Raw genomic sequence first — 13,590 nt, 5'->3', positions numbered from 1 at the left:
TTAAGAGGTACTAAAGATGAGTACCGGAACTCCGTACATTGGGAGTAAAATCAGTTTGATCTCCAAAGCTCAGATCCGCTATGAGGGGATTTTATACACCATCGATACCGACAATTCCACCGTGGCTCTGGCTAAAGGTACCAGCACCATCATCCAACACAATCATCCTGCACCTCATCCACCATCATCATGCACCATCATCCAACACAATCATCCACCATCATCATGCACCATCATCATGCACCATCATCCAACACCTCATCCAACACCATTATCCAATACCATCATCCTGCACCACCATCCTAAACCACCATCCTAAACCTCATCCTGCACTACATTCCTACTGACAGCCAGGTTATTAACTCTACATCTGCAAAGGTTCATTTTACAATCATGTTCGTCAAACATCAGCTTTATATACAGTACAACTCTGAATTATGACTTCAGTTCATCTTTTGGTGTCTTGTTTACATTCACATTTTAGATATTTAGCAGGTTATTTTATGTAAAGTGACTTGCAACACTCTGTGACTGTGTATTATCTAAGTAATTGAGGGTTGAGGGCCTTGCTCGAGGGTCCAAAAGTGGCAATCTGGCAGTGCTGTATCTTGGTTTTGAACCAGTGACTTTTGGAATAAGCTAGAATACTAACCTCTGAATAAATGCAGTGTTAAGTGTGTCTATTTTTGCCTCCTTTTTTTTCCCTGAACTAAATTAGTTTTACTCTCATTTTCTGGCTCATTTATCATCGTTACAGATGAGCTTTGCCAAAAATTTCGCGAATATTAGTTTAACCTGGTGTAAACACCACATTAAACCTGAATGATGAAACTGGTTTAATTCAAACCCTCGTTTATTGCGACATAAGTCTATTAGTTCTGTTATACAAGTTCTACAAGATGTATTTATTTCTGTTCCTACTGTTAAAATAAAAGTGCAGTGGTTTTTCAGATCATTCTGGTTTTAAGCTTCAGATGAACTCGAGTTTATATTCTCAAGAAGTTTGAGAGCACTTGTGCACTTTCATCTTAAATTAGTCACGTGTTTACTGATTTATATGCGCAGGTTATAAAATCGTTCGTGTTATTTTGTGACGTCATAAAATGTGATCCGGCGTTTTAAAGCCTCTTATCGGGATTTAACACGTTTATACATTTTAAACACATTTTTAGGATGTTCTGGTGTCAGGTTTAACCTTTAAATTATTATTTTTGATCTAGTAAACAAATGAAATCGTTACATGTTATAGCTGCTTGTTTTATAATAAACTTTAACTGCTTGTCCTTTACATTAGGCAAGGTGAGTTTATTTGTATAGCAACTTTCATACACAGTGGCAATTCAAAGTGTTTTACATAAGGACAAATGTAAAGCATTCAAACCTTCCTGAGATCTAGAAGCTCAAAGGCTTTTAACAAAGTTAGTTACAATCAAACAGAACCAGAACATGAAATTACAACCAGAGATAAAGGGCTTTAAACCCCACCACTGCCGGGTTGCTACTGTTGGGGCCCTTGAGCAGGGCCCTTGAGCAAGGACCTTAATTCTCAATTGCTTAGACAATATACTGTAAGTCGCTTTGGATAAAAGTGTCTGCTAAATGCTGTAAATGTAAAAATAAAATTAAGTAAATTAGCTTATAAAAAGTGCGATAAGAACCATAAAAATACAGGTTTTAAAATAAAGCTCAAGTGCAGTACTATTGGAGTGCAAAATTTCGAGCTCAATCACAGGCACAAGAAAAGAGGAAGCTTTTTAACCTGGATTTAAACTTTTGTGCATTTGAGGAACATCTAATATCTCCTGGTGGTCAGTTCCAGCTCTATGTAGCGTAACGGCTAAAGCACTGCTTCACCATGTTTAGTTTGGACTCTGGGCTCGACTAGCTGACCTGAGTCCATAGATCCAAGAGATCTACTGGGTTTGTATTCTCTAAACATATTTGAGATGTATCCTGAGCCAAATCCGTTCAGTGATTTATAGACCAGTAGCAGCACTTTAAATTCTATTCTGTAACTAACCGGAGACCAGTGTAGAGATTTTAGAACTGGAGTGATGTGCTCCGTTCTCTTCGTCTTGGTTAAAACTCTAGCAGCAGCGTTCTGAATGAGCTGTAACTGTTTAATGGTCTTTTTTTGGTCCAAGTTCCTGTAAATAAACTTAATTTTATTTAATTCACCGTCACCAGACCTGTAAACTTGCTGTATCTCTCGTCACTCAATATTATGAGATTGTTCCTTAAATGAGATGATCAGTCTGAGTTTATGGAGTTGTATGTTTATTTATCTAGAGTCCAACCAAGTCCTTGCTTTGCATGTTCTGTAGCTATTCCTTTGTGAGTGTTTAATGATGAGAATAACCTTTATGTGGCTCTTTTTGAAGTTTTAAAGTGCATAAATAACTAATTTTAGAAATCAACAGAAGATAAGAAGATAGGGTAAAGGTTGGGTGTTCTCCTTTTTAAAATTAAACTAGAAGCATTGTAGGTTTACTAAGCTTTGCAGTTTTATTCTAGTTTATATTTTAGTTTATAGTATGTTAGTCTCCAAGTTTAAGATGACCGATACCCCCCACCAACACCCGTCTGCTTTTATTTCCCCCCAACCACACAGGACATTACTGATGCACCTAAATTTTTGGGACGCCGTTGATGCTCTTTGTGCAACATTATGAATATAGTGACGTCCTACATGGTGATACTTGGTCCATGTGAAGCTTATCTATGAAATGGTTTTCTTGTGATCATGTATGTGTTTTTGATTTTGGTCAGTGAGGTCCTTCGGCACAGAGGGGCGTCCTACAGACCGCCCTGTACCGCCCCGGGATGAGGTTTTCGATTACATAATCTTTAGAGGAAGCGATATCAAGGACATTACGGTGTGCGAGCCTCCAAAACTTCACCATGGACTTCCTCAGGATCCTGCCATCGTCCAGGTAGTCGAGAACCCTGTAGTTTGTATCGTTGCTTTATTGAATGTACTAATGACTTTGTTTCTGTGTCCTTTCTCCCTTCAGTCATCAGTCGGAGGTTCATCTTTATCTTATGGCCCTCAGGCAGGGTACAGTCCCTACCGGGGCATGATGCCCTCGTACAACCCGCTTGCTGCCAGCTCGCTGCTTAACCAGCAGTACGCCGCCGCCCTCGGGCTGGGTGAGGGACGATTTTATTAATACAATATTCAGTCATTAAGTTTGCTCCTGTTTGTGCAGGTTTATTGATTTTTCACTATTTCGAACAGGAGCTGGTCTTCATGGCCCTCTGAGAAGAGGGCCCATGGTGGAGCAGGCGGTTCAGACAGCACCAGCCGATAAACAAGCTCAGAAGAAAGGAGCAGGGGCGCAGCAGCAACAGCAGCAGGCTCGAGATGGGGGCAGGATGCAAAGAGCCAGAGGGAGTCCCCAAACTCCGAGGAGCACCAGACCTGCGAGTAAGTGCTTATTTAATCAAAAAAAGCATCACGTCTGGTTCCATCCAGAATCCTTCTAGCTGTTTAAAACCTAATTCTGAAGAAAGCATGTGGTTCAGGATGGCAAAGTATGCACAATACTCATCCTGACCCACCCAGATTCATAACTGTCATTATATTTTCTGTTATTAGATGCTGCAACTGCTCAGCGAAGGGACTCGCAAGGACAAAACCAGGCTAACGATGAGAACAGGCCGCCACAGAGACGACGACAAGGTTTTGTCTATAGATTTAGAAAGCAGTGGTTTGGTTTAATGATTACAGTACTGTACATGTAATTGAAGGTTTATGGACTCTGCTCAGGGGTCCAGGATCTTACCTACTGTGTTGCAGCTGTCCACACTTAGTTCTGCCTGCTTTGTGTTTTTATCCCTCCAATTTGGGCTGCTCGTATTTAGATGTCGCCATAGCGAATCTGGTCCACCTACCAAACTTGCCACGACCCTCCTATTATCCAGGCTTGTGCATGGCACTGATGGTGCACTGTAGATGATGCCACCACTGGGGTTTGAACCCTGGATGTCAGTGTTTTTTGTGTGTATATATCCAGGTAATCGCAGAACCAGAAATCGCAGCCGAGGTCAGATCCTGGTGGGGAACGCGAAGCCCACCACCCTTCAGTTCGAGTCGGACTTTGATTTTGAAACGGCTAACGCCCAGTTCAACAAGGAGGAACTCGCCAAGGAGGTTGAGGAAGACCCCCCAGTCAAAGGTCCGTCATTTACTGTGGTTTTTTCTTACTTCCTTAATTTATTTTATGGTCCATCAGATCCACATCTAATAGATCCCTCATCCTCACATGCACCATCAGATCCACATCTAATAGATCCCTCACCCTCACACGCACCATCAGATCCACATCTAATAGATCCCTCACCCTCACACGCACCATCAGATCCACATCTAATAGATCCCTCACCCTCACACGCACCATCAGATCCACATCTAATAGATCCCTCACCCTCACACGCACCATCAGATCCACATCTAATAGATCCCTCACCCTCACACGCACCATCAGATCCACATCGAATAGATCCCTCACCCTCACACGCACCATCAGATCCACATCGAATAGATCCCTCACCCTCACACGCACCATCAGATCCGCATCGAATAGATCCCTCACACGCACCATCAGATCCGCATCTAATAGATCCCTCACACGCACCATCAGATCCACATCTAATAGAGCTCTTACCATCAGATCCACATCTAATAGATCCATCATATAGAGATCATTTTAATCCATATAGATTTGTTTCCTCTGTAGAAGGTGCAGATAAGGAGGAGAAGGAAAAATCTGACTCTGGTGTGGAGACACAAAACAGTGAAGGTGCGGTCGAGGAGGATCCATTCGGACCCAAATGCTTCTACAATAAAGCAAAATGTTTCTTCGATAACATCTCGTCCGACATCAAATCCAGGTACTTCAGTCTGTGTGTGATGTGGGGTTAAAATACGAACACCAAGGTCACCGCTGAGGGATAAGGGGGGACGACGCCATGACTAAATTAGTTGCTTCATTTTTATAAGCAATGTCTGTTGCCAAACTCACTTTTACATTAGCAGGATTAAACAAGTTTTATCCAGTTCAACAAACAATCGAGGGTCAAGGGTCCAACAGTGGCACCTTGGTAATGGTGGGGCTTGAACCAGCAACTCTCTGGTTGCTAGTCCTTGACTTGAGCCGCCCTGTTGGCATTCTATAATGTGAAATGAATCTTCACGTCACTGACTTGAAGCAGCTCTGTGAAGCTGGGTTCACATCTGGACTTTTGATTGTGCTCTGGAACCTTGTCCTGCTTCATAACCAATACGATTTCAGCATCAGATCTTGGACAGATGACCTTATGTTTTCCGTAATGAGAAATTCCCAAACCTTCCCTGAGTAAGTCGTCCAAGACCTGACATGGCAAGGTGCCCTCATCACCCCACCACCACCACCATGAAATGATCCTCACAGACCCCATTTTTCTCCACAAATTCCTCTCAAATATTGAGCTGTAGTCACCAATGGAGCATCAAAACGTCTGCACCTGTCCTGCGACTGCTGGGTAGATTTACAACTGTACTGAGTTTTTAAGCCTTGGATGTAGCTTTAGAACCCCACTTTGCAGAGGAGCTGAGAAGTCACCAATTCTCCAGTGTCCTCACATCCTCACTGTTAATTAGCTGAACCATGTTAGCGTTCACTAGGGTACCGTGTGAATACCCGCTGCACAGTCAGTCCCTGGGTTCTCTTCAGTAACACACCTTTAATGATAGTGAAAATAGTGTTTTTTTTAAACTGATTTCAAACTGGTTTCAGGCGTACGACGTGGGCGGAGGAGCGCAAGCTAAACGTGGAGACGTTCGGCGTGCCCGGGCGCTTCCTGAGAGGCCGTGGTTTTCGAGGTGGAGTCCGAGGGAGGAGAGGAAGAGGAATGAACCAGCGTCTCCCGGCTCAGCAGGCCGTGGGGACCGGCAGGGCGTGAACCGGTGAGTAAACTAAAGCTTCTTCGCTTTCATTATTCGTTTAATTTGATCAACGGTTTATACTGGTTAACTGGTTCAGTAATGCATTAATGCAGTAAGTTTATTCAGTGCTCAAGTGGTGCACAATTGATCTGGGTTCAAATCTAGCTGTAAAGGCTGGTGTCCTAACGAGCTTTGAGAGATGTGAAACGTGTGTGTGCAATACATCAAAAATATTGATATAAACACAATTATTGAAGCAGTGGGTTAGTTCACATCTCTGGTGCTTGGTGGTGGTGAGCAGAGCATCATTACTGTTTATTTGGACCTGGTCACCTGTGGCTTTATCAAGTGGTGGACCTGCTTTAACTGTTGTGCTATATGCTAAACCCAGTGTCTGGTATCAGGTTTAAAAGCATCTAATGTCTCGCTTGTGATGCTGAGACTCGGTGGAAACATCGTCCTTTCCTGCCTGTCGGACAGTTTATGTTGGACCAGCAGTTTTATTTTATAAGGAAAGATTAAATTCTTACACCAGACAACACGAGAACAGTTTTAATGTCCCTCACAGCCATAAAAATGAAGATATAAAGTGACCCCAAAATATAAAGACGAGATAAAATGAGCAGACAAACAAGAATACCTGTCCTGCCATTAAAAGACACCTGTAATAAATAGATATTTCTTTAGCATGTATATGCCGATCGAGCATAACATTTATGACCATCTTCCTAATATTGTGTTAGCCACCCTTTTGTTGCCAAATCAGCCCTGACCCGTCGAGGCATGGACTCCACTAGACCCCTGATGGTACCTGGCATCAAGATGTCTGCAGCAGAACCTTTAACTCCTGTAAGTTGTGAGGTGGGGCCTCCAGTTTTGATGCTCACATGGCCATTGTTGGTGCTTTCGGCAGGTCAGCATGGGCACCCTGACTGGTCTGCAGCAGTGCTGCCCCATACACAACAAACTGTGCTGCCCTGTGTATTCTGACACCTTTCTATCAGAACCAGCATGAACTTCTTCAGCAGTCTGAGCTACAGGAGCTCGTCTGTTAGATCGGACCACACGGGCATCAGTGAGCCTTGGCTGCCTGGTTTACCACTGTTCCCTCCTTGGAGCACTTTTGATAGATACTGACCACTGCAGACCGGAAAACACCCCACAAGAGCTGCAGTTTTGGAGATGCCCTGACCCGTCGTCTAGCCGTCACAATTCGGCCCTCAGATCCTCACGCTCGCCCATTTTTCTGCTTCTAACATCAACTTTGAGGATAAAATGTTCACCTGCTGCCTGATATACCCCCCCCCCAATAACAGGTGCAGTGATGACGAGATAATCAGTATTATTCACTTCACTGGTTATATAATGTTATAATATACACATAATGTTATGCCTGGTCAGTGTAAATAGCTGCAGGATTTAATACGCAGGCTAGATTGGAGTCTGATTAGCTGGACTCTTGGGTTAATGAACCCCCTCGGAACGGAACTGGTTTGTATCTAGTACTTGGAAGCTGATGCTACACCTACCTGCACTATAGAAGAACTGTGGTGGGTGACTGAGCAGCAGTCAGTAGTGGTCTTTCCATAATGCATGGTTCTGAGGGTTTTTTGGGCCATTTAATCAACATTTTTGAGCAAATTGTAAATATTACCTATACACTGATCAGCCATAACATTAAAACCACCTCCTTGTTTCTACACTCACTGTCCATTTTATCAGCTCCCCTTACATATAGAAGCACTTTGTAGTTCTACAATTACTGACTGTAATCCATCTGTTTCTCTACATGCTGTTCTTCGATGGTCAGGACCCCCACAGAGCAGGTATTATTTAGGTGGTGGATGATTCTCAGCACTGCAGTGACACTGACATGGTGTTGGTGTGTGTTAGTGTGTGTTGTGCTGGTATGAGTGGATCAGACACAGCAGCGCTGCTGGAGTTTTTAAACACCGTGTCTACTCACTGTCCACTCTTAGACAATCCTACCTAGTTGCTCCACCTTGTAGATGTAAAGTCAGAGACGATCGCTCATCTATTGCTGCTGTTTGAGTCGGTCATCTTCTAGATCTTAATCAGTGGTCACAGGACGCTGCCCACGGGGTGCTGTCTGCTGGATATTTTTGGTTGGTGGACTATTCTCAGTCCAGCAGTGACTGTTTAAAAACTCCAGCAGCGCTGCTGTCTGATCCACTCATACCAGCACAACACACACTAACACACCACCACCATGTCAGTGTCACTGCAGTGCTGAGAATCATCCACCACCTAAATAATACCTGCTCTGTGGGGGTCCTGACCATTTGAAGAACAGGGTGAAAGGGGGTAACAAAGCATGCAGAGTAGAAACAATGAGGTGGTTTTAATGTTATGCCTTATCAGTGTGTTTATAATCGTTTCCTTTCCCTCTCTTGCAGATGTTGGAGACTCCTCACATGTAAATAAACATGTCTGTAATTTTTCTTTCTGGATTGTTGAGTGACTTCGGTTGATTTATACACTTCAGCTGAACTTAATTCTTTTTCCAGTCTATAAGACTTGGATTGTTTTTCTTTTCTTTTGGTTGGTGTACGATCGCTGCTATTAGTGATTAATGTGAAATGTTATTGTGAAAGAAAATAATTGCACAATCTGAAATGCACAGTGACTCGATCCGTCATCATTTAATTCAATAATGAATAAGGAAAGCACTTTTATTTCTGCTTTGATTGTAAATATTAAAGTGCAGGATGTAAATATGAATCTCAGGTCAGCCCAGGCACACGTTCCCCAAATATTCATTTATGTTTTGATATTTGTTTTTTTTTCCTTTGTATTTTCTTTGTACGTTATTAACTGGGAACTTTGTACTAATAAAATGGAACTGGCTGAACTGGAGTTACTGGAGTGTGTTGATCATGACTGACGCTGTTGCTGCTTTCTTTTTCCTCTCCGCTTCCTCCTTTTCTTTCTCCAGATCTGAAACGATTTTTGCCACCTGGTCAGGGTCTAAAATCTGCAGTGCAGAAATGTAAAGTTAGATAACTCGAGTGATTCGGTGCATCATTCGGAGTCGGAGAATTTCTGAGAACTGAAAGGGGTCGAACCTTCATGGTCTCGCCGCGCTTCATCGTCGCCAGTTCGATGTTTTTGCTGCCGCTCTGAACCACCTGTAAAGACGAGCAGATACATTTGGCACCGTTTGAGTTAAAGCTGCATTAAGAACCCGAACGTCTCTTCCAGACTGGCACACTAATCCAAATGAGACCGAGAACCAAATGACTTTCTACTTTTCTAGGTAAACGTTCTGGCTGCTGGTTTACTTTGATCACCACAATAAAATGAAATTAATCCTTAAACAGCCAAGTGTGGAGGATTAGTTTAAAAAAATAAAAAAATAAAATAATGTTCTTCCTTATCTCCTTTGCACCCAAGTGAAACATTTCAAACTTTTGTAAATGTGTTGTATCAGGATACGTGGCCATATTAAGGTGTAGAAAAGGTAAATTTTACAAAAAATGCCCCACAGTGCCTCCCACTCTCACAATCACTCTTTATTCATTTATTGTGGAATTGGGAAGTGGTTTCGTGTGCTTTTCCCCGGTGGTGATGCACAAATTAACACCACATTTCTGACATGAGATGGTTGTCTGTCGGGCACAACGTGCATCTTTTCTTGTCACTAAAAACTGTGAAGTGATCGATTTGATCATGGAGGACATCAACAGGTCTTGGGGATCGTAAGTAACCGTGGTCCCGTCTATTGAGAACAGGCAACTCTTCCTCCTCAGTGGAACTTCCCTCACTCACTGGGTGTGTTGGAACAGCTAGCTCTCTCTACATAGATGCATTTTACGTCATCCTACGCTGCGCTCCCGAGAATGAGGCTGTTCGAAATCCTAGATGCCTTAATATGCTGCCTAGTTAGGCATCTTAAAATTTCAATGTTATTTTGACTCAAGAACGAGTGAGCATCGGAAGCGTCCTTAGTGATCAAGGCAATCCCAGCATTCAGTGCGGCAGCTCTTCTCTCACAGAAAAAAAACCAAAACATGGCTGACGGTGCAGAGAAACGTTATTTTCAAACTTAAATAAATGATTAGTGATTTTTAACTTAACAAGTGTTTTTATTTGTAAGTTCGGGCTCGTCAGTGAATTTAACCGTTTTCGGTACCTGGAGGGAGATGTTAGTTGACATGTTAGTGCACTGTGCCACCCTTTTCCATTGGTTTGAATGGCATGATGCTAACTGTTAGCTTAATAAGCGAAACCCAATGGAATCGCTGTCGAAGTAGCGTGTTCGAAATAACCTGACTTATAAGTCATTCACTTATTAGAATCCTCTCTACTGAGGCAGTAGGTTTTCGAACACACTGTCTCCCCTGCTGCCTGAAATTATTTCCTCATCATCACTAGACTCTGAATCTGAAGAGCTTTAATCCTCTTTCATTCCTCTTTTCGCCTGTATTTTGACCTAAAACGAGCTAACTGACGCCCTGCAGGAAAATATGATTATGCTCTAACATGCATACCTGTGCATGATGATAGGTGTGTTCTAAAACCTGGTGAGCTGCCTTGCTGTCTTACTGCCTACACAGGCAGCTGCCTCAGTAGAGAGGATTCTAATAATTTAACGACTTATAAGGCAGATTATTCGAACACTACTTGGACATAGGGTTTCGCTTACTAAGCTAACACAGTTGGCATCTTGCCATTCAAACCAATGGGATGGGGTGGCTCAGCGCGCTAACATGTCAACTAACGTCTCCCTCCGTGTACCGAAAACGGCCCGAATTTGCAAATAAAAACACTTGTGCGAGTTTATACAAGTTAAACTAATAATTTATTTACATTTGAAAATAACTTCGTTTCTCTGCACTGTCAGCCATGTTTTTTTATTAATTTTTTTTATGCTGGGATTGCCTTGATCACTAAGGATGCTTCCTATGCTCACTCGTTCTTGAAATATTAAGATACCTCAGTAGTGAGAATATTAAGGCATTTAGGATTTCGAACAGCCTCCTTCTCTATGTAGAGAGATCACTAGCTTTTCCAACACACCCGTTATCCCATTTTGCAGTAAATATCAACACGTCTTCCTGTTTAAAACTCAATTTTAAATGCGACACATTGACCAAATTTCTACCCGTAATCTGTTAACGTATCTCGTGGGAAACAGAATTGAAAAGTTGCTGAATAGGACCACAACCATTGTTTTCATGTATTAAAAATAATAATTAATATGTAATTGGTGGCCACTTGGTCGATAAGTCCTTCACCACTGGTGACCATGATGATTTCTGAGCACGCTGACAAAACCAGGACCAATAAACTAGACCAAGTCATGTGACCTACATACTCATACCAGACAAGACTTCTGATTAATGATAACGTTTAACTCTGTCTCCTATAGGATGTTAAATATGTTGTATCTGGTGCACGCTGCCTGTTTTAGAGTTAAATAAGTGAAAATGGCGAAAGCGTCCGTACCTCCATGAGGGCCCTGACGGCCAGTTTCAGGACCAGCTCGTCCGACTCCATGTCCTCCTCTTTGTAGTTCTTCTCCAGGAATTCCCGAACCGTTTTTGCAGACCTGCCGATTACGTTCGCCTGGACACGACACACACACGGGAAGTGAATGTTTTTACACGATGCGTAAACAATTCAAATTTGGGACCCTCTTACCTTCCAGGCGTGATACGTTCCGGACGGGTCAGTCTGGTACAGACTGGGCGTGCCATCGAAATCGAAGCCCATGATCAGGGAGGAAATCCCGAAAGGTCGACGCCCGTTGCTCTGTGTGTAACGCTGCACAGAAATTCAGACGCTCTTTAGATGGTTTGACTGGTTCAGCAGTGAATCTGATACTGGTGCCGTACCTGTTTCATGTTGGAGATGAAGCGGGTGATGTACTCCACCGTCACCGGATCCTCCACCAACAACCTGTGACTCTGGCATTCGACCCTGGCTCTGTTTACTATAATCCTGGCATCTGCAGTCAGGCCTGTTCACCACAGTAACCAGTATAACCAGTACAATTCAGCACAGTAACCAGTATAACCAGTACAGTTCACCACAGTAACCAGTACAGAAATATATAGTAAAATGGATTTTCCTTAAGAGCTCACGATGGCTGGCAGAGAACCCCTAACATACACTATATGGTCAAAAGTATTGGAACGCCCCTTCTAATCACTGAATCATCTAATCTATTGAGACATGAAGAAATCTCGCTTTAAAAACCAATAAGCTCCAGTGTCCTGCACAGAGCCCTCTGTGAGCTCTGGGATGAACCGGAATACCGACTGATCAATCAGCACCTAGTTATACTGACTGAATAGGCACAAATTCCCATACAGACACTCTTCAAAGTCTTCACACTTCAAAGCACAGAGGTGGCTCTGTTGCTCTGTTTGAAAAGCATTTGGGACGTCCGACAAGCTCACGGTCAGGCGTCCTAATACTTTTGATAATGTAGTGTATAAAGAACTGCAGAAGTTTCTAGTCTCCGCTCCTCTGAACGGGCTTTTCAGTAGGCATTTTGTGTGTCTGTGGGAATTTGTGCCCATTCAGTCAAGCGAGCACCCGTGAGGTCAGGCACCTGCCGTTCCAATTCATCCCAGAAGTGACCAGTCGGGGCGAGGTCAGGGCTCTGAGTGGGCCGCTAAAGTTCCTCTACATCAAACTCATCGATCCCCGTCAGGAAGGCAGAAATATAATGGACAGGGCAGTGTCATATCTCACCAGCGAAAGCCATGAAGACGTTGTCGTCCAGAGCGCAGATCTTCCTCACAGTTCGGTCGTCCTGAAGCATGGCGGCGGATTTCTTCTCCACCCCGAGTACGACGATGTTCTTCCCTCTCACCCCCACCTACAAATCACCCAGAAAGTCGTTTCCACAACTTTCACCATCAGATCCACATCTAACAGATCCCTCTATTGGGTGGTTTTAATCTTTTGATAAAACAATGTATATAGAATAAGAACTAAAATCTGTAGGTAAATAAAATACATTTGCTTTTGATCTATTGATGCCAGTATCAAGTTTCTCCCCCTGGTTATGATCTGAACAACACTCTACAAGCTCAGGTGACCTAAATCTTATTTTTATTCAATGGTCATCAATTCCAGATCTTTAATAAACCTGTTGTTAATAACCATTAATGATGTGAGTAACTAAAGTTATAGTCACCAGTAGTTGAGAATATTTGGATTATTTTGGCAGCTGGTTAATCGTGATGGTTTGTGTTGGTGTATACTGGTGTATACTGGTGTGTGATGGTGTTTGATGGTGTGTGTTGGTGTGTGTTGGTGTGTATTGGTGTGTGTTGGTGTGTGTTGGTGTGTATTGGTGTGTGATGGTGTATAATGGTGTGTCATGGCGTGTGTTGGTGAAACTCACTGCTGTTGATCCTTTCTTCACCGCCTCCTGAGCATATTCCACCTGGAACAAGTGTCCATCAGGAGAGAAGACAGTGATAGCTCGATCATAACTCATCCTGATCTACAGTTTATAATAATTAATCACTTCTGATGGATGATTTATGCTTCACTGCTGCTTCGCTTCGTTTCCAAAAAGTAAAAGTGAAACTAATCCGAATGAATGAGAGAAAAGAACTCAGCAGCGCCTCCCAGCGGCACCTGTCACATCACTTCAGGTTCTAGATATTTATTTATTTATTTAT

At 42.9% G+C, this 13,590-nt stretch overlaps 2 protein-coding genes across 2 annotated transcripts; one reads left to right on the top strand and one right to left on the bottom strand.

Annotated features, from left to right (window-relative positions):
- The first annotated feature begins 16 nt into the window (after positions 1–16).
- On the top strand, positions 17–8,415 carry lsm14b (LSM family member 14B). The gene is made up of 9 exons (XM_063015102.1): positions 17–137; positions 2,770–2,933; positions 3,015–3,150; positions 3,242–3,394; positions 3,599–3,682; positions 4,017–4,195; positions 4,754–4,893; positions 5,778–5,947; positions 8,344–8,415. Exons 1-8 carry the CDS (start codon positions 17–19, stop codon positions 5,941–5,943), a joined length of 1,143 nt encoding a protein of 380 aa, XP_062871172.1. The 3' UTR covers positions 5,944–5,947; positions 8,344–8,415.
- A 155-nt stretch (positions 8,416–8,570) lies between these two features.
- Positions 8,571–13,467, bottom strand: LOC134333227 (proteasome subunit alpha type-7-B-like). Its single transcript, XM_063015105.1, has 7 exons — positions 13,308–13,467; positions 12,650–12,776; positions 11,785–11,909; positions 11,591–11,713; positions 11,396–11,515; positions 9,013–9,075; positions 8,571–8,921 (listed from the first exon to the last, which is right to left on the bottom strand). Exons 1-7 carry the CDS (start codon positions 13,401–13,403, stop codon positions 8,805–8,807), a joined length of 771 nt encoding a protein of 256 aa, XP_062871175.1. The 5' UTR covers positions 13,404–13,467; the 3' UTR covers positions 8,571–8,804.
- Positions 13,468–13,590: the final 123 nt, after the last annotated feature.

Source organism: Trichomycterus rosablanca, chromosome 19 (genome assembly GCF_030014385.1).
Source record: "Trichomycterus rosablanca isolate fTriRos1 chromosome 19, fTriRos1.hap1, whole genome shotgun sequence".
NCBI lineage: Eukaryota > Metazoa > Chordata > Actinopteri > Siluriformes > Trichomycteridae > Trichomycterus > Trichomycterus rosablanca.
The sequence above is the reverse complement of the archived record's forward strand: the minus strand, read 5'-3'. Positions and strand labels throughout refer to the sequence as shown.

Excerpts from the sequence above, each read along its gene's own strand:
- lsm14b (XM_063015102.1), top strand. The coding sequence starts at position 17 with ATGAGTACCGGAACTCCGTACATTGGGAGTAAAATCAGTTTGATCTCC. Across the intron at positions 138-2,769 it reads CACCGTGGCTCTGGCTAAAG|TGAGGTCCTTCGGCACAGAG; the intron begins GTACCAGCACCA and ends GATTTTGGTCAG. Across the intron at positions 3,683-4,016 it reads GCCACAGAGACGACGACAAG|GTAATCGCAGAACCAGAAAT; the intron begins GTTTTGTCTATA and ends GTATATATCCAG.
- LOC134333227 (XM_063015105.1), bottom strand. The coding sequence starts at position 13,403 with ATGAGTTATGATCGAGCTATCACTGTCTTCTCTCCTGATGGACACTTG. Across the intron at positions 11,516-11,590 it reads GAACGTATCACGCCTGGAAG|GCGAACGTAATCGGCAGGTC; the intron begins GTAAGAGGGTCC and ends TGTCGTGTCCAG. Across the intron at positions 9,076-11,395 it reads CCGTCAGGGCCCTCATGGAG|GTGGTTCAGAGCGGCAGCAA; the intron begins GTACGGACGCTT and ends TCGTCTTTACAG.